The sequence below is a fragment of the Phyllopteryx taeniolatus genome, chromosome 6 (assembly GCF_024500385.1).
Source record: "Phyllopteryx taeniolatus isolate TA_2022b chromosome 6, UOR_Ptae_1.2, whole genome shotgun sequence".
Lineage (NCBI taxonomy): Eukaryota > Metazoa > Chordata > Actinopteri > Syngnathiformes > Syngnathidae > Phyllopteryx > Phyllopteryx taeniolatus.
This window is the reverse complement of record NC_084507.1, coordinates 32207901-32233846: the sequence shown is the minus strand read 5'-3', so window position 1 is coordinate 32233846 and position 25946 is coordinate 32207901. Positions and strand designations below refer to the sequence as shown.

The 25946-nt window shown below is 45.7% G+C and overlaps 1 protein-coding gene across 2 annotated transcripts in view; it reads right to left on the bottom strand.

Moving 5' to 3' along the window:
• The window catches only part of hectd1 (HECT domain containing 1), a 45203-nt gene extending 20718 nt beyond the window's left edge, over positions 1–24485 (bottom strand). For both annotated transcript variants that reach the window (XM_061775344.1, XM_061775345.1), the window contains exons 1-23: positions 24248–24485; positions 20305–20443; positions 16930–17081; positions 16624–16858; positions 15147–15374; positions 13784–14065; positions 13102–13372; positions 12025–12101; positions 11858–11956; positions 11666–11780; positions 9411–9585; positions 8680–8818; positions 8417–8587; positions 6584–6806; positions 4690–4953; positions 3411–3622; positions 3190–3336; positions 3001–3095; positions 2354–2459; positions 2134–2268; positions 1922–2061; positions 1644–1856; positions 72–182 (exon numbers count right to left, since the gene is read on the bottom strand). In XM_061775344.1, the coding sequence (XP_061631328.1) occupies positions 72–182; positions 1644–1856; positions 1922–2061; positions 2134–2268; positions 2354–2459; positions 3001–3095; positions 3190–3336; positions 3411–3622; positions 4690–4953; positions 6584–6806; positions 8417–8587; positions 8680–8818; positions 9411–9585; positions 11666–11780; positions 11858–11956; positions 12025–12101; positions 13102–13372; positions 13784–14065; positions 15147–15374; positions 16624–16858; positions 16930–17069 (3578 nt within the window). In that variant the 5' untranslated portion in view covers positions 17070–17081; positions 20305–20443; positions 24248–24485. The remainder of the gene's footprint in view (positions 1–71; positions 183–1643; positions 1857–1921; positions 2062–2133; positions 2269–2353; positions 2460–3000; positions 3096–3189; positions 3337–3410; positions 3623–4689; positions 4954–6583; positions 6807–8416; positions 8588–8679; positions 8819–9410; positions 9586–11665; positions 11781–11857; positions 11957–12024; positions 12102–13101; positions 13373–13783; positions 14066–15146; positions 15375–16623; positions 16859–16929; positions 17082–20304; positions 20444–24247) is intronic.
• Positions 24486–25946: the final 1461 nt, after the last annotated feature.

Genomic DNA, 25946 nt, shown 5'->3' with positions numbered 1-25946 from the left:
CAAATTTGTCACTGACACAACCTGGACGGTCATGGCCGGTGACACCGATACCGCTGGTGAAGAAAGCGTACCCTGGTTCATTGAGGCTGCAGTCGTCCACATGCGTGTAGACCGTGCTCCAGTTCTGGCCGTCCTTGGACACCTGGAACACCCAGTTCCTCAACGCCGAACGCCCATAACCCCTGAACGAGGACAAAAAAAACCAGGTGATGATGAGGAGGAGAAGACAGCATGTGACACTAAACAACAGCGTGTCTGGAGTTTGTTTCATGACCTGGAGTGACTCAAAGGGTACGCTTGGTTATTTAAATGGTGTTATTCTCTACACCTTTTTTTTTTTTTATTACATGGCGTGTCTCGGGGTATATGTTTGTTTTATCAGCTGCTGTGTTGTGACGGAAAATGTAATTACAGTAGAGCCGGCCTGGTATTGTTAAGAATAGAGGTCCAACAATTGATGAATAAACAACAAATCAATTATCAAATGAATCAACATCTGTTGGATAATCTGTTAACCGTTTAGGCGGCACGGTGGACAAACTGGTTTTCTACACCGCTTAGCCTCACGCGGGTATGCTGGAGCCTATCCCAGCTAACTGCAGGCAGGAGGCGGGGTATACCCTGAACTGGTCGCCAGCCAATCGCAGGGCACATCAACAACCGTTCACACCTCTGGACAATTTAGATTCTTCAATCAACCTAGCATGCATGTTTTGGGGATGTGGGAGGAAACCGGAGTACCCAGCGAAAACCCACGCAGGGACAGGAAGAACATGCAAACTCCACACAGGGGAGCCCGGATTTGAACCCGGGTCCTCAGAATTGTGAGGCGGATGTTCCAACCAGTGCCGCCGATTTCAATTCTTTACATCGCAATTCAATTCAACTTAAATTCTTTAAATCAATATTGAATCGAATCACAACTTAAATGCTTTGATATTGATTCTAGGAATGCAAATAACGATTATTTGAATACTGAATTAATCTGTCAATTATTTTTTGGATTATTCTATGAATAGAATGAAAAAAACCTTTTTGAATTTCCATCCCTTCATTCACAAATAGGACATAAATTGATGGTGATTCGGTTACTGGTTTGGTCCGTAACAAAAAAACGTTGATCATTGTTTTCAAGTAAAAGCAGATGTTTGCAAACGTCCTCTTTTGATTAAACACAACAATAATCAGTACGCTTTCATGGAGGACTACAAAAATCGGAGGATAACTGTTGAGAGGCTGAAATCGGAAGATTTGGACAATTTTATGTTCATCGATTAACAAAAATAGTTGATCAATTTGATAATCGATTAGTTGTCAATCAATTAATTGTTGCATCGCTAGTGTATTTAGTACTTATGCAGTATACTGCCGCCTGGTGGCCAAGGAATCAAAGCCAGAAATCAGAATCATCTTTATTTGCAGAGTATGTATCAAAAAAAAAAATGATGAAACACTAATTCTTTGCATTCTTTTTAATTATGTTATTACTGTATGATTTTATAAACTACAAACTACTATTTTTCTTATTAAAAAACCCCAAAACATTGACTGGTGTTTTTGGAACAGATTCATGGCATTTCCATTCATTTCAATGGGGAAAGATGAATGGAGAGGATTTGATTCGGGTACATTTGTTTCTTTACCTGGCGTGTCTCAAAGTGTAAGCCGAGGGGATGACCCAGAGGCCGAGGTCAACAGCGAACCAGGCATTCTTGTCGTCGTTGGTGTGACAATTGAGGGCGGAGCTGTCCCGACTGAGGATGTCCTCCAGGCGCCCGTAAGGCAGGTTTCGCCCCTCCGACGAGGTCACCACCACCAGACCGTAGGCGGCGGGGTTCACCCACTCATAGGCTGTCCTGAACGCAGAGAGTCCTCTTACACCGCTGGCGTCACGCTCGAGCGGAACCGGGAGCGGACTTACTTGGCGTTGGTTCCGACCCAGTAGATAATGCCGTTCTCGTCGAAGTCGTGTTGGTGTCTGAAGGTGAAGGTCTGTCCTTCCCTCAGCTTCCTGACGAAGACGAAGGAGGAGCGCTCAAAGTCGTACCACTGCTTGGCCACCTGCGGGGAGAATAAAATGAGAACCTCCCAAGGTTCCGGTTCTGATCGGCGCCAGGTGGACGACGGGCTGACCATCTTGAGCAAGTATTGCTCCAAAGACTCGACGGTGGCCAGAGGTTCCATCTTCAACATGCGGCCCGTCCGGTCGATCAGCGCCGTCTCGCCCGGCGCTCGCTCTAGGCGGAAGCGGAGCCTCCTGGTCAGGATCTGGAAAGACGAAGGGGAGGATTACGACGGCGACGGTGATGCAAAGTCGAGCCAGCGAGCGAGCGAGCGAACGAACGGCACCCACCTGCAGGTTGTAAGAGGAACCGGGAGTGTCGTAAAGGTGCAGAGGGAGACGCTCGATGGACTCCAGGACAGCAATCAGTTTGCGGATTAAGGCGACGGCTGGTCGGCTGCATAGGAACACGACGACGTAATCTTCACGGCAAGATTGTTCACCGACATTCACACATTCAATTGTTTAAAGGGACATACAGGTACATCTCAATCAATTGGAATATTGCTCTTCTCATTTATTGAGATGATTTACCGAAATAAATGCAGATGACTACAGATGTGATTTATTAGCTGGAAAATGCAAGCAGGACATAGCCTGAAGCCTCCCACATTTCCCCTCCAAATTGGAGAACAGGAAATCCCATCTATAGTCATCCGCAGGCTTCTGTCGCACTATTTCTTTAGGTATGTCATTCTATCAGCCAAAGTGCTGCTTGTTGTCAAGCGAGTGGAGCCCCCTGCTGCCATACAGCACTCCTTTCTCAAGTTTGGGCTCGCAAGTCAGAGCAAAAACTCAGCCAATCGACGGCTCGTATCTCGAAAACCTCCGAAGTCAGCTCACTCGTATCTCCAGCCACCACTGTATGTTCACATTTATTGAGATGTACCCGTATACGAAGTCCAAATGACTTCAGTTTTGTGTGATGACGTCATTACCTTTCGTCGTCTTCATTCTCGCTGAAAGCCGCCTTGAACACATTGATCCTCTCCATTAAAGGCTTACAATCGGCTTTCAGGTCCATGTCCACACTCTGAACAAGAACACAGCACAGCACAGGTCTGAGTGACTGACTGGGAGTGTCCGAAACTGACAACGTGAGCGCGCGAGTGAGCACAATGACCGACATTGTTGAGCACGGTGAAGAGGGCCTGAACCAGGCCGCTGCTGCACATCTCGTAGGGGGAAATGGTGTTCTCGTCTTTGAGCACCACAATCAGGTTCTCCAGGGCCGTCTTCATCAGGTCCCGCCACGTGTTCTCGCCTTCAACGCACTGACACGCACGCAAACAAGCACTTGATGACAAAGTCCATTTCTGTCAGTCGGCGACCGCGTCTCTGCGCGTACCTGTCTGTTGGTGTGCAGCTCCCAGGAGGACTCGAGCTGCGTGGAGATGTTCCTAAGGGTGACCACCACGCCCCTGGGCATGCTCTCCACCGCCTTGAAGTGGTCGTCGTAGAGCTCCCGGGCCATGCTCTTCACCTTTTGCTTGGTCTTCTCCAGCTTGGACTTCAGCTTGCGGCCCCGCTTGCCCGTCCAGCCCGTCACGAACTCCGAGCCTGGGCAAAGAGAAGCCGGAGCACCGAGCGGGTTAGAGGAGGCGTCGAGAGACAGAGGCTAAAATATTTGATGGAGAATATGTGGCTACTCTGTATGAATTGCTGCTCCGTGTGTATTAAAGTGGCAACTGTTTTCAAGTCCAGTTTTAACCTTGCAGCCACGCTAATTTCCGTTAGCCAGTCTACGGCGTTTTACATTACATGTTAGGATTAAGCTCATGGTGCTTTCCGTGGTTTGGTTGATTTTCCTCAAATCGCTTCAACTTCAAAATATTCAGCTCACTCAAGACAACAACAGAACTATTCGTATTCCCCAAATCTTCAAACTACAAGTCCCACAATTAGGAAGTTTGACACAGTATTTCCAACTTGTACATTTCTTGTCCGATTCAAGCCATTCCAAGTTGAGCTGGTTCAGAACATCTCGGGAACTATTCCCATTACCAAAAATGTTGGAAATAAAGCCCCAAATCTGCCGTATGCAGAACGTCACGTGACCAATGCGGAACACGTAATAGCTGACTTCCTGTGTATGCTTTGCTAATGATCATAACCAGGATTAAATGACACGATGGCTTAAAGCCCAACTTGATAAAATGGTCGTTTTCTTTATGGCTGGTGTCTTTGGACAAAGTTAAATACATGTATATCGTTTATTTATACAAATATGGTGTACTGGTTCTTTGAAACGGTCCCCTTCCCCATTAAGCCGAGCGAGGAGGAAGTGCTTTTACTCCGTTTAGTTTGTGCATATACCGAATTAATTTGTACCCATTTTTCTCCATTTCTTGACCGATTCAAACCATTCCAACTTCAAACTGTTCGTTTCAATCCTGTTCCCCAAATTCAAAATAAAAGCCCCAAATGAATGTTTTTGTTTACCTATCTGCCTCAATTTCCACAATTAATTCCACAGCATGTCAGTTCAGCTTCAGCATTCACCCGCAGTATCGACAGAAATTGCATCATCTAGTTTGAAATGTTTTGTTCCAATGGCGGCCAATCTAAATATTGCTCTACGTGAAAGCGAACCGTGGACCACCGTTTTGAATCCCTCTTATTCTTACCCAGAGACGTCTCGGCGGTGAACGAGTGTTTGGTTCCCCGGTTGGACTCGAAAACGAAGCCCGGCAAGTCCTCCTTCAAGATGGTGGCCTGCTGGCCGTCCGAGTTGTGGATGGCGATCTCGCCGTCCTTCAGGCATGTCAGGGACCAGTTGCCCACCGTCAGCTTGGTGGGACCCAAACTGGACAGGACGGGCTGGCTGGACGTGATGGGCTTCACTTGACTCCTGGCGCGCTGAAGCTTCTCCAGGAACTCGCTGCGGGACTCTGGGAGGCCAACAAGTTGAGTTGTTAAAAGTCAAAATCCCGCAATGAGCCTGTATCTGTGTTCCGTGCGTGTTGACTGTATGCGTGCGTGTGTGTGTGCGCACGCAATGGTAAATGGACTGCATTTACAGTGGGTACGGAAAGTTTTCAGAGCCCCTTAAATTTTTTACTCTTATATTGCAGCCATTTTTTTAAATCAGCAAGTTCATTTTTTTCCTCATGAATGTTCACACAGCACCCCATATTGATAGAAAAAAAAAACAATTTATTAAAAAAGAAAAAGGGAAATATCACACAGCCATAAGTATTCAGACCCTTTGTTGTGACACTGATATATTTGTCCATTTCTTCTGCTCATCCTTGAGATGGTTCATTGGAGTCCAGCTGTGTTTGATGATCCTGATTGGACTTGATTAGGAAAGCCACACCCCTGTCTATAGAAGACCTTACAGCTCACAGTGCATGTCAGAGCAAATGAGAATCACGAGGTCGAAGGAACTGCCTGAAGAGCTTAGAGACAGAATTGTGCCAAGGCACTGATCTGGCCATGGTTACAAAAAAATCTCTGCTACACTTAAGGTTCCTAAGAGCACAGTGGCCTCCATAATCCTGAAATGGAAGACGTTTGGGACGATCAGAAACCTTCCTAGAGCTGGCCGTCCGACCAAACTGAGCCATCGGGGTAGAAGAGCCGAGGTGAGAGAGGTCAAGAAGAACCCAAAGATCACTGTGGCTTCAGAGATGCAGTCGGGAGATGGGAGAAAGCTCTAGAAAGTCAACCATCACTGCAGCCCTCCACCAGTCGGGGCTTTATAGCAGAGTGGCCCGACGGAAGCCTCTCGTCAGTGCGAGACACACGAAAACCTGCATGGAGTTGGCTAAAAAATACCTGAAGGACTCCAAGAAGGCGAGAAATAAGATTCTCTGGTCTGATGAGACCAAGATTGAAATTGTTGGCCTTAATTCTAAGTGGTATGTGTGGAGAAAACCAGGCACTGCTCATCACCTGTCCAAACCAGTCCCAACAGTGAAGCACGGTGGTGGCAGCATCATGCTGTGGGGGAAGTTTTCAGCCGCAGGGACAGGACGATCCAGGTGTGAAAAACCTGTTGCATCATTTTCAAAAAGACTCGTGGCTGTATGAGCTCAAAAGCGTGGTGCTACTAAATACTCAGCAAAGGGTCTGAAGAATACTTATGGCTGTGTGATATTTCAGTTTTTCTTTTTTAATAAATCTGCAGAACTTTCAACAATTAATTGTGTTTCTATCAATATGGGTTGCTGTGTGTACATTGTGGAAAAAGTGAAATTATCTTAGCAAATGGCTGCAATATAAAAAAAGAGTGAAAAATTAAAGGGGGTCTGAATACTTTCCGTAGCCACTGTATATAGCGCGTTATTTACACCATCCCAATGCCCAAAGCGCTTTGCAAAGCCTCACATTCACCCATACACACATTCATACACCAATGGGCAGCTGCTGCCACGCGAGGGAGCAAATTAGGGTTCAGTGTCTTGCTCACACGCCGACATGCGGACAGTCGGAGCCGGGATTCGAACCGGGGACTGGACGACCCGCACTACCTACTGAGCCGCAGCCACCCATGCGCGTCGAGCACGTGCGCGTTACCGGAGCTGTCGGAGCCGCCCTCGGGGCTGCCGCTGGAGTACATGGTGGCCAGCTTCCCATCCAGAATGAACCGGAACCACCCGTTGGAGCCGTTGGACAGCTCCAGGGCGGCGGCGTCCGACCAGATGTACAGGCAGTCCCGGCCCCTGATGATTGACCAGTCCCGCCAATGGTACGGTTTCCCCTGCAGGATCTCCCGGGCGTCATCCTGGGGCTCCTCCTCCTGCGCGCACACATTTACCAGTCAAATTCATGGCCTCAATTCCTCCCACCTCACGAGTGGACCGAGATAGTGCCGTCAAAATCCCTCGTGATGATTAGGGAATGAGGAAATGATTAGGAACACAGTCAGTGGTACCATTTGTTCTGTGCCCCCGCTCTCAACTCAAGACACTCAATCTCCATTAATAAATAAATAAATTGTTGCAATGTGTGTTTTAATGATGAGGAAAAAAAGCACTCCATAATATTTGGGTTTCTTAAAACAGACTAACAAGTAGACTTGAGATAATTAGCATTTTATGCTGATCGGCTTTAATGTCATAATTCGCCTCCGCGGCGCCATCCTGCACAGTATATTTGAATCCAAAAGCTAGTTTATTTTTAGCCTTGTCGCGTGTCTTTTGACGTAGTACTGTAAATATCTGACTGCCAATAAAGCTATCTAAAAAAATAAAAAATAACGCGTCGACGGCGTGGAACAGACAACACGTCTGAGAAAGACAACACGTAATGCGTGGATCAGACGACAAGACAAATTTGCTCTTTCGCGATTGCACTGCATGTCAGACTACTGCAATAAAATCTTGTATTCCGATACCACCGCATCCCGTTTTTTACAATCATCGGGCTTTATCTTGTCAACTCAAATGCGACCGGATACACTCGTTACCGTGGCGACGAAAACAAGAGTGGATCGCGCCGACTGTATTATAGGACAAATGTGGAAAAACATGTGTTGGTGGTCAGCGGTGCTCAGGACAGGAGTGGAGGTTCGTTTTAGGCATGTTCACGTACTTTGAATACGATACGTGCTAGCAAGCAGGCAATAAAACGTTATGTAGCCTAGCAAGCTAGTGGTACCACAAACGGTTGGACGTAAACATGCCGTCGTTCTGTCGAATCGTGCTCTAACGTTTCGGTGAGGGTGAGGTCATTCAATTACAGTACGTTAGCAGCCATTATTTCTGTCACGTTGTAATGTTGGTTTGACCTGACCGATTAGAATCCACGATCTGACTCGAGCGGTGATTTCCAACCTTTATGGAGCCAAGGAACATATTTTACAATTGAAAATATTATGGCACACCAACAAACAAAAATGTCACAAAAAGTGGATACATGAATTACTGTATGTACTTCCTGCCATCTAATAGAAGACCGTTCCATTGTTCGGTCGGTCACGATGCCTCACTGGCATACATAGATGAACAAAGATACATTGCTTACTGTAAATATCTTTTGCTTTTGCAATTACCCATCAAGATCTCCCCTCTGGACGTGTCCAAACCATCCAAGTCTGCTCTCTCAAACTTTGTCTCAAGAACATCTACGCTCGGCTGTCCCTCTGATGAGGTCATTTGTAATTTTACCCAACCTGGTCATTCTGAGAGCGAACCTCAACATCTTCATTTCCGCCACCTCAAATTCTGCTTCCTGTTGTCTCTTCAGTGCCACTGTCTCTAATCCGTACATCATGGCTGGCCCACCACTGTCTTCATCCTAGCAGAGACTCTTCTGTCACGTAACATACCTGACACCCCTTCCTCCACCTGTGATTCCCAACACCGCCTTGGACTCCAAACTGAGACACTCGCCGACTACGTTACGCACCTTCTCGGGTTTGACCTCGTCTTCGTTCTCGTCATCTGACGCGGGTCCGGCCAACGTGGACACCTTGTTGATGACGCCTAGGCGGGCCAGCTGGTCCAGGAATACATCTCCCCCTTTGTCCACCAGGTCTCGGATGATCTGCAGGGCCAGCAGGTGTCCGTCGTCGTCATCCTAGGTGGGGAGAAGAAAATGTGTTTTCGTGAGGGGCCACTTGATTAGGTCCAGCTGCGAATCGACGCAAGGTCCGAGATGTACATATGTACCTCTTGGTCCAGTACGGTGGCGCTGATCTCCACCAGAACTGTGGGCAGGTTGTGGCCCACCTCACTGTCGCAGACCTCCTTCAGGAGCAACTCGCTGCTGTAGTGGACCATCTTACGGATCAGGGCAAGACTGGCTTTCCTAAAAACAAACAAACAAACAAACCTGAATGAGCGAATAGCCATGTTTACATGGAAACGTTTTTTTGTCATTCTGATTGAAGATTTCAGGTCAACTGTTGACATGACAATCTATTCCAATTGGTTGTACACGTGTGCACTATATGTAATCGGAAGAGCCGTGAACGTCACGTCATTTATCCGTCGTCAATTCAGCACTGAAGTTGGGATTGTCTTTCAACACTTATTAAAACCACCAAGAGAAAAACAAGTTACGAGATCGTCGCTTACGAGCTCTGGTCCGGAGCCGCCATATTTACGAGGTGCGTAAACGATGTCGGCGCGCATTTACGTTAAGACAAAGCGCTTCTCAGTTCCTTTCCAATTCAGCGTTTACATGACAAAAAATGACTTCTGATCAGTTTGGCCAAAAAGTAATATTCCACCACTGTGAAACTGAATGTAATTCCACTTGCATCAAGGTATTTACTGTATATGGAGCATTTTTATACGCTTTGGGCTTCTAGGCCAATTCTAATCGGAATAGAAGGCTCCATGGTAACCTCCCGAGTGAGCGAGGACAGGAGACGCGCTGGTCGTGTCGGCCGTGTCACCTTATGGAAGGCAGCATGGTTTGCTGAAATGTTTGTGCAAAAACAGGCAGAAGTCTCTTCAGGTAGATGGGCGCCATTTCGGGGTCTCCTTTGGGCTCGCCTCCTTCGTCCTCCTCCTTGTTGAGGTCCTTCTTCTTTTTGTCGTCGCTCTTGTTCACTGGACACATCCAGTCACCTGACACACACACACCACAGTGTTAATTTCGTCAAACCCTCACAAACACTGTGGGTGAGTCTGCTGAATGCGCTGAAACCATGCCCTGCTCAACAGTCAATCAAATACCGCGACTGCGACCTGGAAAAATGGATGAGACCTGTAACATGTAGTTTCCACAAAACTACATCCTTGAGCCACGAATATATTTTCACTTAAAGCCGCCGGTGGTTGGAATACCATGCCATGACAACGAGGCGCTCCAAAGCCCAAATCTCCGAATGCACTTGAAAGTGAGTCTCTGTGCATCTATATTCAAACTTTCATTTCATTTCATAAAAAGGTTAATAGATGTCATTTCATCCAAATGTAAAAAAATGACTTCAGAGATTCAAGCGCAGTCCCGATGCTACACAAGGAAACTTTGCCTTACACTTTCACTTTCAATGGTTGTTGACTAAATTTACAGTAGATTTAGTCAAGTGACACACATCTAAATTTAGTCAACTAGAAAGAGTTACAGCGGAACCTCCGTTCTTATGATTCATCCATTCCAGAAAGTCTCACTAAAACTGAATCATACAAAATCCAAAGCAATATTTCCCCGAGTAAATAATGGAAATCCAATTCATCCACTTGAGACATCCAAAAATATTACAAAAAAAGTATATTCAAGGGATCTCCTTTGATGCGCGTCTCGCGTCTAAGACGCATTCAAAACCCTGTACATACACTCACACCGGCGCGCACTCCTTCCTCCTTCGCAGTCCCGTCTCGCTCACACATCGACGCACACGCTGAGCTCGCTGTCACAATCGTGTGGGACAATACCCGGAACAGAAGCATTTCGCCGTAAATTTCGACTTGAACGGTGAAATCCGACTTACGCGGAAAATCGTGTTACGTTGCCAGCGCAGGAACGGAACTCGTTCGTAAATGGAGGACTTCCTGTACTACGTCAAAAGACGCGCGACAAAGCTAAAAATAAACTAGCTTTTGGAGTCAAATATACTGTGCATGATGGCGACGCGTAGTAAATGTCTTTCGCGGAGCCGATCTCAGCGGTCAGCATAAAGTGCTAAATATCGGCCGATACCGATCAGCCCGATAAAATCAGTCTAAAGTCTAGTGTGCACAGTCAAACCTACAACAAACCATCTGCAATTTACTACACGGTGAGCTGAAATATCCACGTTTGGGCAGACAGTACCAGACGGATACAATACATGAAATCTGTTGTTTTAGTTGGTCTAAATAGCGCGCCGTTGCCTTCACGGTCATGACGACCTTCCTAACATGGCGGCCATGTAGGCACGACGATCGGCCGGGCTGGCTTATTCAGTTTTAATACTTTAATACTATGTATTTATCTTGAATTCTTAGTGTTTCTCACCTTCTGTATCACATGCCCGGCACTCGGAACTTTCAGTCGTATTGTGTGAAATGGGTTCAACTAGCGGCAAGGTGTATTCCACAAAACGAGTTTTTATTAACACCTCAAGGCAATAACAAGTCTCCCGGTAAGCTCGGCGACAATCTGACTAATTGAGGCGACATCAGCGTAACATTGTGTTAAACGTCAGGCCTTCAAAATAAAGGCACGCCATTAAAATAGTTTCACCACACTTTATTTGGCCATATGGTGGCCTATTAAGAAGTTGCACTCAAATATTTTGCGCTTGTTCATTAAGTGTGATTGTAAAATAAGCCACCACGTGGCCCAAGAAACTATTATACTGCAAGCTTTGATTTTGAAGGTCCAACTTTTGACAGGATGTATTACGCAGATGTTGCCTCACTGAACTTAAGAGATGCTTTGAATGAATGTGCATTGATCCCAGGAACTGAATGGCTGACTCACGCATTTTTTTGTTTGTTTTTGTTTTGTTTTTTTGCACAGAAACCGAGCAGATGTGCAAAAACTGGTACAAAATAGAGACAAAGAAAATCAGTGCAAACCAAACCCTATGAAAACTACTGCATCCAAAAATGTTCCACCATATTCAGTGGACAACATTTATGACTCAAACTAAAAACCATTTTCGACAAACAACAATGACTGCTGTCAAAAGGAACAGTGACACACAAACACGAGACTGACCAGGAGACTGCAGTATGGCCACCACCTCGCTGTGTCCCCGCTCCCTGGCCTTGTCCAGGGGGGTCTTCCCGTCCTCGTCCCTCAGGTCAGGATTGGCGCCGTGACGCAGCAGAGTCTGCTCGCACACACAAACAACATTTAGCCCAGCGGCTGTTGACTGCCATCCTCCACCGGCGTGCGCGGGAGCATTGCCTTAGCGACTTGCGGCCGCCCGAAACAGGCGGCATAGTGGAGCGAAGAGGACCTCTGTCCTCGGTTGACATCGGCGCCGCGCTCACACAAGAACTCCACCTGATGGGGGCGAAAAGGAGCGGGATCAACAACCGGCGAGACTTTCAAGATGTTTGGGCGTCCTTTACCATTTCCTGCGTGCCGAAGGCCGACGCCCAGTTGAGGAGGGTCTGACCCACGTCGTCCATGAAGTTCACCTCGAAGGCTGCGAACAGTTTTCAAATCCCGTCAATCACAACAACATTTGCCTGTCCGTACTATTATAGTGAACACTCCTCAAGTAGTGCTTCACCAATGCCGGTGCCAATGCTGTAAGGTATCACGGCTCGTCAAAATCCACAAAACTGGGCCCAACGAGTTGCGGTGGCGGTTGCCGTCAAGCTCTGCGACGTTTTCATTACGATTGCAAGACGAAGGGCATTATCAAATATTGGTACTCAGTATCTGTGATGCAAGTTCATGTACTCGGTCAAAAAAAAATGATTATAATTGCCTAGAATAGATTCAACCCGAAACAGATCCCAAAATACTACAATATTGTTTTCGACCCTTAATCTGAAGTGCATTATACATTTAAAATACATATACCTGCACATACCAAAATAAATAACAAAAAGCAATATCATTACAAACATCTTATTCTTAAAAATAAATGGCCAACAGATCATTTGGTTTGGGAAGAAAACAAAAAATAATGCCCCATAAGTGTGAGAATACTTGCTGGTATCTGTCTTCACAACCTGTAAAAATACCAATTACTACTTTCCTATCATAGCGTCCCAGGTGCCAGGGCTTTTAAAGCCACGCTTTGGTTGACAAAATCTTTTCACAGAGCCTATAAAAAAAAGACTAAAAAAGGTTGGGGAAACAAAACCCTTCTGCAGGATAATGCAAACCCTTCCCTGTCTCTAATGTACTTGTGGGTCATTTGGTTTGGTTTTCCAATGAATGTGTCTTACTTAAGATGTCTCATTTAGAATATTTTGTATCTTTTAGAGCGACCCAACAGGGTCAGTTAATTTTCTCCAGTCACATGTTCAGCGCAACACAACGCTGTCACCTCTTGACTACGTCATCCTTGTGCCTCTGCATACTATGACACCATGAGGCACCATCCTGCGGCATCTTCCAGCATTACAGACAGAGCACAAACATAGGCCTGTTGATACTTTGGGTGAATAACTGAGGTGCTGCGGAGCGCTTACCTCCCGTGTCAATGGCGTCGATGAGCGCGTCCGTGTCTTTGCTGCGTATACAGTCGATGAGCTGTCGGTGGGAGCGTTCTCCCGAGCTGTCCAGGCGCCGCAGGCAGGGGATGCGGCTGGAAGAGCCCGCCGTGGACTTGGGCAGCGCCTTGCGGCCCTCGAACAGGAGCACCAGCAGCAGGTCCACCAGACGCATGGTGTCCAGGACGCAGCGCTCGTCCCCGCCCAGGGCGCACTCCATGGAGTTGGGCAACGCCGAGCGCAGCAGGTCCTGGAGGGGCACGGCGGGTACTTTGATTAAATTCATTTATATCCCGCATATTGGCAATATGAGTTGCCTCAATAGAGCAGAAGTCAAGTTCCTCGCACACCGAGGGGTTCAGGACAAGCGAACCCTCGTAAGTTCACAGGTTTGATATTGACACTGGTTAGAAAGAACCCCGAGTCAAACGTTCATTTTAGTGCTACAGGTTGCTCAGAAAACGGACGTTCGTAATTTGGACAAGCCTTATTTAAACCATGCGAACTTTTTTTGACCCAGCCCCCTAAAAGAATGGGAATCGAGAATCGTTTGGAACCGGAATCGCTCAAATTCAAACGTTGCCCAACCCTTGTGACAAAAATGCCAATTAAACCCCTCAAACAGGAGCAAGAAGAACACCGACGACACGGCGTGACGTACGTGCGTGACGAGCGGCGAGCCTCTGCACAACGTCGACAGCAGGCTGACGATGGTGGACACCTGGTTGCTGAGCTTGGAGTCGGGGGCGGAGGGGGTGGCGCCTGCCGACGCCCGGCCGGGCTTGCAGGCGGAGGACGGGCCCGACGCGGCGCCGCCCGCCGCCGCCATGCGCGACAGCAGCTCCTCCGTCAGACCGTGTTTGGCCAAAGGGGCCGGGTCCACGCCGCGCCGGGTGAAGCGGTCGGCCAGCGAGGCGAAGCAGCGCAGGGCGCCGTCCGACACCTGACGAGCAAATGGGAAACCTTACTCAGTAGATTGATTGATACGACACTTCTCACGGAAGGGAATCACAATGTGATTTACGAGATGAAAACAAAATCTAGAGTCAGAGACATTATACGGTCCGACCTTGGGGCCCCCCCCCTCAGCCATTTTTGTACATGGCTGTTAAATCATCATAAGTCAGTCAATATTTTTACATTTGTCCCTTCGATAACTTCATTGAGGATTTTATTTTTTGGGTCATAAAAACTCAATTCAAATGCCATTTCAAGTGTTAATTATATCTATATATCGATATATCGATATATATATAAAGGATTTAATGCAGGGGTGTCAAACTCCTTTTGGTCGTGGGCCACGTCATAGTTATGGTTTCCCTAAGAGGGCCGTTATGACTATGATAAAACACACTGATATTGCCCGACTGCAAATTATGCTCAGCAATATGGATGCAAAATTCTTTTTTTCCACTTGTGGTATTCACAAAAAGCAGTTTTTAAATTCTTCTACGTTCTCTTGTCTCTTATCTACTCTATGTGCCTACATAGTGCCCCCTAGTGTCTAGACTGAGACACCACATAACTGAAATGCTCTGTGTTAGAGGGTGCAATTGAGAGAAATGTGCGGCAAGACTGAAAAACGTGCAGTTGGAAATTAAAGTGTCAGTAATGACAAGTTGTGATCTAAAATGGATTATATTTGAGTCAAACTTGGGTCACTTTTGAGCAATATTTGCTGAACATAAAACACATTTTGATCACAAATGCAAGTTGTCATGAAATGATCAAGTATCGGCGATTACTCATCTGCAAGTACTTGTACTCTGTCTAAAAAAAATAAGTGGTATCGTTTATTTTTGTGAGTATCTTTAAGCCACATACAGTAGTAAATGTGAGGAGGAGTAAAGGTTCAAGCAATATTGATTAGACTTAACCGATGAATGGATTGAGAAAATAGTCGATTGGTTTGATATTCAACTAGGTGTCGATTAATTGTTGCACCTCGAGTAAAGCCCCTTGGGAGCTGGTTTAAATTGCGACGGAAACGGCATAAAGTGGCGGCGTAGCGCGAGTCCCGTTACCTGGTGGTCTTCGTGCTTAAGGAGGCTCGACAGAGACTCGACGCACGTCTCCAGCGAGGCGTCCTGGGGCTCCATCTTGCTGCAGAGGCGCGACACCACGGCCATGGCCGAGTGCAGCGTGTCTTTGTGCACCAAGTGCCCGCTGTCCCGGATGAAGCTCAGCACGCAGTTCAGGCCGCCCGCCTCGAACACGGCGCCAGACTCCCTGGTGCAGATCAACTCCAGAACCTGAAGACCACGCAAATAGCGTTCACTATAGCAAATCACCTCAAATTCATCAATAAAACATAAATCACCCAACCCCACTGTTGGGGTTTTGAGGCTCCACATGCAATACACTGCAAGTTCAAATATCAATGACCTCTAGGGGGCATTCAAGTTTCGGGCAAATCAACATTACAACATGACAGAAATAATGGGTGCCCACTTACTGTCATGAAATGACTTTATTGCAGTTCAATTACTTTAACAAATACTGTTAACTTTCTCACTTTCCCGGCTACGCGGACGGGTGCCGTCCAGATCGGCCGATCGGCATGAAATGCTAATTATTGGCCGATATCGATCAAAGCCGTCAGACGGGTGCGAAGTCGAGAATTAACCAATTGTCCCAATCGCTGACTGCACCCGTCCGGTGCATTTCGACGACGACTCTCCGTGCTTCGCTTTGCTTTCCAGCCACATGAAAATATCAATATGTTAAGTATTTTGGGAAAACACAATGTATACTGTATGTACTGTTCATTCTGATTCTGATTCGACGCTGCCGGCCAGCTTGGTCTCGCTTGCGCTTAAAACCTCAAATCCTATTTTTTGGTTTGTTTGCGAAACCTCATGGAATCGTAGCAAAACGAGTGGCCATTCTCTCTTCAAATGTATTTATTTGTATCTTATGGACTAATGTGATTGTTCATTGAAATCATTGATTCTTAACTGTTGTCAGCCATTTTCTTCTTGTGGCTAATTCACAACCCACTTTTAAAAGCAAATCAGAGCAACTAAGAGTTTAGCAGTGTGAATTATTATGCAATAAAACCACCAGCGGCATTTTTGAAGTGAGAGGCTCTTTCCATGCTGCAGCAGCTTAGACTACTTGAATCACTCGCACCCCAAGCCGTGCTTGCGACGCGTGCCTGTGACAATCACGCAATACAGTGGACCTCCGCTATTTGCGGGGGATGCGGACCGAGCAGAAATCCACGAGGTGGATGGTGGTGCCGAAGCACAAGTATGTGGGGGGTCCGCTCTCTTCCAAATAGAAGGCAAATCTGGCCTGCAACGCACGTCAAGTATTTCACTGCTCTTACAACGAACAGACCGTAGCGACGTAGTCTATCACTAATCTCATGTTAATGTTACAATTCAAAAGAGAGAACACATTCTATCAAAATGAAGCTAAATGTCTCCCATTTAACTACAAATGAGGCCATGTTATTACAGTACGTGTCATTTTTGCGACACATGTAAGCCCCCCCACCTTGACACACTGCTCGGCCAGGTCTCTGCTGGTCCTGTTGTTGAGCTCGACCACCACCAGGCGGTTGCACAGGGCTTTAATGGCGCCGTCCACGCCCACGATCCTCCGCGTGCACTCGGCCGACACGTCCAGGTAGTAGGTGATGGCGCGAGCCGTCACCTCCAGGACGTTGTCGGGGGCGCTCTCGTCCAGGAAGATCTTGCACAGCGCCGGGAGGAAGGTCCGCGGGGGGCACCTGAGCAAAAGAGCCCGTACCGGTCAGTCACGTGATTGCGTACGCGGTCGGCGAGGTCGGACGCGACTGACGTCTCAAAGCATCGATCCACGTTGTCGGACATGAGCAGCAGCATGCACAGCTGTTCGAGGGCGATGAGCTGCATGTCGCGCTCGTCGCCCTGACCCATCTGGAGCCACTCCAGCAGGGTGTCGGGGTCCACGTCCGCCATGATGACTCGCCGCTGAAACAGCGAAGACACGGGTCACGGTTACCGTTGGGGTTTTTGGGGCCACATCTGACTTTAAAACAGACGCAGATGCAAGCTCATTCATTTGAAAATAAACACAATTTTAAATTGTATTATTTACCATTTTTTTATAACATGTCAAATGTATATGTAAAATTGCGATTAGTTACAAGAAAGAATGAGCAAATGATTTCACGCGATAAATGAATACAAAATACATTTTGCCGAACCAATTTTAGGAAACATGACAAAATTAATGCAACAAATCTTTTTTTTCTGGGGAAAAGGAAAAGAAAAAGAAAAAAAAGATGGCACCTCCCCGAGTGGACACGTCGGTAACGCACTCTCTATTGTCGTCCGTCTTTCTGTCAACAGCGAACTCTCTAATTACAAGCAGCACATTGACTGTCCCACAACATTGTAGACCACTGCAACAGCACGCTGAAGGACTCGCACCGTGCACGTGCAGCTTTGGATGGAAATCCAGTTTGTTGCTAATGACTCTGCGTCAGTTTGGCGAGGAATACAATCGCAAACCAGCTCCAGGCGATTATCCCCCAAGCGGAGAACAACAAAGGCAACTGACAACTTGAATAACCTTTGACTGCAGATTCGAAAAGGACACATTCAGCCAGCCCGGCCGCAACACCGATGACCACAATCCCACCACTCCTCTCCTCCGGCTCAGCGTCTCGCCTGCCATCTCCCGGTGGATTTACAGCTTCCTGACAGGCAGGACACAGCAGGTGAGGCTGGGGGACACCACCTCATCCACATGCACCACCAGCACTGGGGTGCCCCAAGGATCTGTCCTCTTTCCACTGCTCTTCTCTCGCTACACAAACGAGTGCACCTCAACGCACCAGACTGACAAAGTTTGCAGATGACACCACGGTCATCGGCCTCATCAAAGACTGAGGTGGGGCGGCTGGAGCTTTGGCGTGGCCGACACAACCTGGCGCTAAACACGCTCAAGACCGTAGAGATGATCATGGACTTCAGGAAACATCCTTGCCCACAGCTGCCACTCACGCCGTCCAACTGCGCTGTGTCAACCGTCGAGACCTTCAAGGTCCTGGGAATCACAGTCGCTCAGGACCTCAAGTGGGCGACCAACATCAACTCCATCCTCAAAAAGGCCAAGCGGAGGACGTACTTCCCGCGGCTTCTGAGGAAGCGCGGCCCGCCACGGGAGCAGTTGAGGCAGTTCTACACAGCGGTCATCGAATCGGTTCTGTGTTCATCCATCACAGTCTGGTTTGGTGCTGCCACAAAAAACGACAAACTCAGACTGCAACGGACAGTCAAGGCTGTCGAAAAAACGATCGGTACCCATCTACCCACTGTTGAGGACTTGACAAAATCCTCTTGGACCCTCCACATCCTGGTCACCATCTCTTCCTTCCCTCAGGTCGGCGCTATTGATCAATGCAAACTAAAACCAGCAGACATTCCAACAGCTTCACCTCCAGGAAAGAATGGCTAATTCAGTCATAATTAATAGAATAAAGTTATCATGCAAACAAGGGTACATTAATGCAACAAATACAATTGTTAATTTTTATACAATAATGGAAGCTAATTGTTAAATTATATAATTTGTAAGTAATGTTCTTCTAATTTATTATTTTCGAAAATAATGCAAATGACGAATATGTAAGAAACTTCAAAAATACTTTCAGATAACCCAATAAGAATAGGAAAAATGCTTTTACCACTAGCAGGGGGGGCCGACTGGTTAGAGCGTCTGAGGACCCGGGTTCAATCCCCGGCCCCGCCTGGGTGGAGTTTGCATCTTCTCCCCGTGCCTGCGTGGCTTTTCTCCCACATCCCAAAAACATGCATGAATAGGAGACTCTAAATTGCCCGTAGGTGTGACTGTGAGTGCCAGGGTGTACCCCGCCTCCTGCCCGATGATAGCTGGGTTAGGCTCCAGCACGCCCGTGACCCGCGTGAGGAGAAGCGGCTCGGAAAATGGATGGATAAATATTTGAGCTAACCAATTTGAGGAAAAACAGCCAAATTAATGCAACTATTAACAGGATTTCTTTTTTTAAAGCAAATTTTGAAATTTTATTTTTGCAATTAATTCAACGATATAGTAAAATGTATATTTATACGCAAAAAATATTTATAAAGTAGTTTTACTTCATGCTTTAATGAGATGAATACAAAAATTAACATTTTAGGGCCGGGCGATTCATCGAAATGTAATGGTGCTTTCGATTTTGGCTTCTAACGATTCCAAAAACAATTCACGTGCAGCGGCGTGGGTTGCGCATGAAAGTCCAATGGGAAACCCTATTGAAGGGCTAGTTAACATAAGCGTGAGATCACGGGAGGGATTTGCCTTCAAATAACGAATATTCACACACAAACACCGTAGTAACACATGCAGACAGACAATATAACAAAACACACAGGCATCTAATCTGTGAAAAAACAGTTAAGAAAACTTTTATTGGGACTTAGCTGACTGTGTAATATGCAGCTCCATGCATGTGTTCCACCACACTGCCCCCAAGAGGCCAAGGCACGTACAGCAGGAACAGCAGATCCGGTCATGGCTTTGACTGTCTGACATGAAATCAGACTAAAATGTTCCTGTTTTAGGTCAATTAGGATTACTAACATTATTTCCATTTGCTAAATGCCAGAATATTGAGAGAAGGATTTTGTTTAACAAATATACTTTATGTGATAGACACAGTCATCCCCGGCGTGCCAATCTTTTTAGCCATGGCTATATAAATTTTTATTTATCGGTTTTTTCTCTCTTTTTTTATTGTACTTGTTACTGACCTATTTTCTGGTTGTTCTATGAAGTTATATTTAAAGTTGAGTTTTGGTGGTTAAATAAATACCAAGTTTCGAAATCAGCAAATAATCGTGATTTCAATAATCAAAATAATTGTGATCATAACTTTTTCCATAATCACTCAGCCCTAAAACATTTTAATTAACCAGAAGAACAGTCATATATTTAATGAGGAATTTTTTGTATTAATTTTTTTTTAATCCATTTTAGTTAACCAACTTTAGGGGGAAAAAAATGGTTTTAATTTTTATGCAACAAACAAAATGTATTTCTTGCATTATTTTTTTTGTAAGTTGAATTGAATAAAACAATTTATGGTCACTTTAATTGTATTATCTATAACAAATTTACTCATAATTTGACAATTCGGGAAAAAAAAAAGTTCAGGTGACCACTGACCTGGTTGGCCGTTGGGTAACGTGGTCCGGCTCTGGGCCAATCAGTGCTCGCAGTGGACCCGCTGTTTGGGATTCATCCAAGCACGTAAGAAGCGGGGAGTCGCTCTCGCACGGGATCGTGGGACATCAAGTGTGCGCGTCTGTCGTAAAAAAAACACACAGAGAATTATTTCAAGCTTCATCTTTGACTTTGAAATCGGAGGACATCTGCGCACGAATCAGCAGCGGGGCATGCTGGGAGTTTTGGATGGCGGCTTAGTTGATTCAGGACCGATTACAAGCTGATGCCCAGACAGATCCTCTTATTGCTACCCCCTCCCCCCTGGCAGACGCTAACATTTTTTTGATATATATATGCACACAATGTACTATTTCAATCATTGAAACCAAAACTATACCACAATGATCCCAAAACACTTGAATATCTTTTCAAACTCATTTTACATTACTAACCCTTCAAAATAAACCACCTACAGATGATTAAAACAGACACATGCGACAAAGTCTCTCAGTAATTTCCACTAACAACCCAGGCTAAACTTAGCTCCTCCCGAACAAAAAAAGTTTCTCGGGCCTCTTTGGGAAGCCTGAAGCTTGCCGCCGCCGCGTTCCTTAATCTTTGTCGGAATCCGTCACGGGGCGATGGAAAGATGAAAAGGTGCTTCCTTCCTTTTGACGTAGGAAAAGCAATTCCTAAATGACGTCGTCGCGCGACGTACGCCGACGAGTGCTGACCTAGGCCTCTTAGTCCAATATTTACTCCATAGGAAAATGAAAAATAATTCACAGATTCTACCCTTGTCAAATGTTTCTACAGCGATTCAATCCAAAGAAATCCCAAAATGAAGTCAAACTAAATATGAGGACCTTTAGACACAGCGAGCGCCATTCAAACCTCGGAACTATTTGCTCCTTCGAATGTATTTTCATAATGTGAAAATCTGCAGGGGGAGTGCAGGGTGGCGCTGTGGTGTTTGATAATTGATTTCTATCCTATTACATCATATACTCATGCAATAACTGTCCCGTGGTAAGTTTCTTGACATAATTCTAAAAATATGGAAATTCAGATATTGTTGTGGAAGTGAATTTCTATGAGTTGGCAGCTCTGCAGTCATAACCATAAAGGCAATTTTACTTGTAAGTGGCATAGTTTCATAATTATTAATTGGCAGATTTGATTTATTTGTTTATTTTAATGTAACGCGTTTTGTGTTGCATTCATGTATGAAAAGCACTTACAAATAAAGTTTGATAAGTCGATCGATAATTTCTTTCGGTGTCTCGGTTTTGGTTTTCGGTTAAAAAATGTCATTTCGGTGCATCACTAGTTCCAGAGCGTTTCCCCCCCCCCCTTCACTCGTACAAGCGATTGGTGGATATTTGTGAATGTCAGCCTATCGGCGAAAGGGTCCCCCCCCCCCCGAGTAGCAGACGAAACAAGAGAGAAGGAAATATGTTGCAACATAATCAAGTTACGCTGCTTTCCTCTAATTTGAAGGCTTTTTTTTTTTTTTTAAACCTGATTTCCGGTAGGCGCTATCACAAAAAAAAATAAAAAATTAAATCCCAAAAAGGGCATTTTTTTACTGACACACAAAAAAATAAATCCTTTTCCTGAGGGAACGTATCATCCGATTTTCTAAATTCTTGCTGCGCTGGACTCAGGTTCCAACCAGACTCAGCATTCTGACAATTATTTGGGGCAAATCTTATCACTAACACAGTCTGAATTACAGTTAATACGCCCATGAGTAGAAAAGCAATCAAATGGAAATCTGTAAGTCGTACAGCTATAGTGTCATAGACCAAAAACCCCCTGTAATTTTTTTTTATGGATTCAGCGATGCAATACAATATTTCTTCCCGCAATTCAATATCCATCCATCCATTCATTCATTTTGTGAGCCGCTTCTCCTCACGCGGGTCGCGGGCGTGCTGGAGCCTATCCCAGCTGTCATCGGGCAGGAGGCGGGGTACACCCTGAACTGGTCGCCAGTCAATCGCAGGGCACATACAAACAAACAACCATTCGCACCGACGGGCAATTTAGAGTCAACTCAGCAAATCTGCTGAATCGATTCGCGAGCTGACCACTGCGAGGGGCTTGTGCGTGCAGTTCGCGTTGTATGCTTGGACAAGTTTGTGTTCACATACTTGGCAAAGAAAGAGGTTTCTGATTCTGATGGCTACTCCAGCATGAAGCCAGCGACTTCTACTTTGAAATCTGAATTTTGAGCTCATTTTGGATTCCTCTGTAAATCCGGAACACAGAAACGGACAAAAGACACTCCAACCGTGATACGCAATTCCGACACAAAAACACATTGCCGTCCCGGAACTGTACACTGAGGTAAGATGGCGGTTTTGGAGTCATGAAAGTCGAGAGAAAGACCAACTGACGCCTACGTACGCAACTATAACTTGTTCGTGTCAAATATACTCCAGACTCGAGCCGCCACACAGCGAGGGAGCAATATTGACAGACGCAATAAATGAACTAACGGGCTTTGACGAAGAAAATAGCGCGATTGGCTTGTCTCACAATGCTGCAAACATGCTACTTCATTCGGTATTACTTAAATACCCCGCAAAAAAGGACCCTATTTAGTCAAGAAAGATTGTTTAAGTATACATGCATTTTACATTCTCATTACAGAGCTATCATCACATTTATTTTTGTATTCACATGAACAAATAAGTTATTGTACATTTTTATTACAATTTCTAAGATGAAATAAACAATTTAAGTTCACATGCACTTTACCTATTCAGTCTTTATACACAACCAAGATTTTCTTATTTTGTACTCCATGTATACAAATAGGTTGTGCGCACATTTTTATTTTCTGTTTTATTGCTTAAAAATGTGATGAGACAAACGACATTTTGTTACATGGCATCAAAAATAATTCAAAATTTACTCTTCGTTACCTGTGAATTATTACTTCTTACTGTCTTGATATCAGAACATTTAAATCAATATCGAGTCAAATTGCAACCCCAGAGAAACGATATTGAATCGCAACCCAAAGGATCAAAATCGAGTCGAATCGTGAGTTTGTTAACAATTCCCAGCCCTAATGTCAGCAAGCCACCAGCTGACAATCTCTGCTCTCCACGATTATCAAAATGATAACTGAACCTCTATACCCAACCATGAAATCAGCCAGGACGTGTGGCGAAGAACCAGAAATCCCAAAGTGTAACCATCCAGAACCAAAAAACCCTTCCAAGAAGCTCCAGAACTTGTTCAAGTGGCCTGATTTTGTCAATTGGATGAGATTAAGTATTCCATAGAAAGCACGCAGCCCCAGAAACTGGTGTAGTTATGCTGGCAGATTTTCATCATGTGTGCCCCGACCCCCACCGCCCACCTTCCCGTGTTCCCCTGACCGAGATCGTGATGTTTATATTGGTTCCAAACAAGCTTCAGCAGGCGTTTAGCTTTAGCAAGTTAGCATCTCAGCCTGCCAGGCCGCTAACGAAAACAAACAACAACCTGAGGTCAAAATCGGTTATATTACACCGCTTAACGAAAGTACGTGAAAACACTTTAAACAGCCGACGAGGACGATGGAACAATATTTTCTCTTAGGACATTTGAGGGCTGGCCGCAAAAGCCTTCTGTTAGCTGGTTAGCTCGCGGCTAGCACCACGCTAGCTTATCCGGCAGTAAGCTGACTTAACACTTTTGAACACTACGACGTAGATTCAGCACATTAGTGTTTAAAAGGCACGGTTGGGTTTTACCAGACCTGCCGACAACACCGACTGTGACCGCGACATTTGGCAGCGTGGAAGCGGTCACCCCCACGAAGACGACGAAAACACCCGCGGCCTCCGGAACAAGCCTCGGGCCTCGAGTTCCAAGAGAGCCGAAAGGCCGGGACGCAAAGCGGGATAGGAGGCACGAGCCGGCCCGGTCTCCGATGAACACTCACCGTGGCTCATTTCTTGACGGCGCTGGCGTGTGTGTTTGTGTGTGTGTGCGCGGGGCGGTGGGTTGTAGGTTTGTCGGTCCGTGCGCGGGGAACCAAAACTATCACGGACAGTTGGGGGTCGCGTCCATTTCCAGCGAACGGGTCCAAAGAGGTCAGAGGGGACCGACTGGATAACAGTGTACAACTACACACAAGTAGTACTCGCACACACAAACACACACACCGGGGAGGAAATGGAGTGGAGCACACTGGCCGTGTGACGTTCACGTACCGCCTCTCCGCTCGGAAATAATAAACACAGTGAACATCATCGATTATCGATGTGTCTTTACCTACTCAATTTTTTGAATAAGCGCATTTTAATACCTAATCTTGATATTTATCCAACGGAACAATGTGTGTGCCGGTAAGCAGTTGCGTCGTTCTTAAGCACCTTAAAATGATTTGTGGTTTTTTTTTTTACCCAAAACAAATCTTGAATAAACGGGGATAAGCCTTTCTCGGGATTGCCTGACTTTGAACTTTTACCCAGTATTTTATTGCTTTAAAATCTGTCCAAGAACATTACAAAGCCATTTCTAAGCCCCCCGCCCCCCACAACCCAGAAAACCAAGTGACGCCCCTGCCGGCAAGTAAACTTTTAGCAATATGTTAGCAAATTTGGGAGTAAGCATTGACACGTTGAGATTCATAATAATTTTTTAAAGCGTGTGTTTCATTATTGCGTGAAGCGGTGTGCTTATTGTGAAATTCAGACTAAATTTGAGCATGCGTGCTTTGCCTTGTGTTGTTTTACGGATGTATGGCTCTCTATTCAAGAGGTCAATTCTCCGACAGTACTTGAATGCAGCCTTGGACGTGATGTCAGCAGAGAAAAAAAAGTTGAAGTGATCAGACAAAACAAGAAACCAAAACACTAAAAAAAAAATAATAATAATAATAATAATTCCTCTCTCTCTTGTGCCTTTTCCCACTTTATTTCCCTCTGGTGCAAAAAATTAAAATAAAATAAGCGGTTCAGAAAATGGATGGATATTAATATTAGTCCTTTTATGTCAGTAGGTATGCATCTAAAAGTTTCAAAATATCCTTATATGAAAATAGGCGATATCATTAAAGAGAGGCGTGTTGCACAAATGAAATGAGCCTTAGTTTGTAAGAATCGGATAAAGATGAAGGATTTTCCAAATGTGCCCATTTTATCTGTCCAGAAATCGGTGGAAATCAATAGGAAATGCGGGACCCAAACTTTGACTCTTGGGTAGAAAATGCTTGCATGTTTCTGGCTGAGTGAGAGAATCGTTCTCATTTTTCAATGGCGTCCTCTCGAGCCTTCTCATTTTCCGCGTCCAACTGAGCAATTGCATCGCCGGAATGACTTCAAACTATCCATCCATTTTCTTCCGCTTATCCGAGGTCGGGTCGCGGGGGCACGCCCAGACTTCCCTCTCCCCAGCCACTTCATCCAGCTCTTCAGGGGTATCCCGAGGCGTTCCCGGGACGTTGCCGCTTCACACTCTGCTGCGAACCTCTCCAGTGAGAGTTGGAGATCACGGCTTGATGAAGCCAACAGGACCACATCATCTGCAAAAAGCAGAGACGCAATACTGAGGCCACCAAACCGGACCCCCTCTACGCCTCGGCTGTGCTTTGAAATTCTGTCCATAAAAGTTACGAACAGAATCGGTGACAAAGGGCA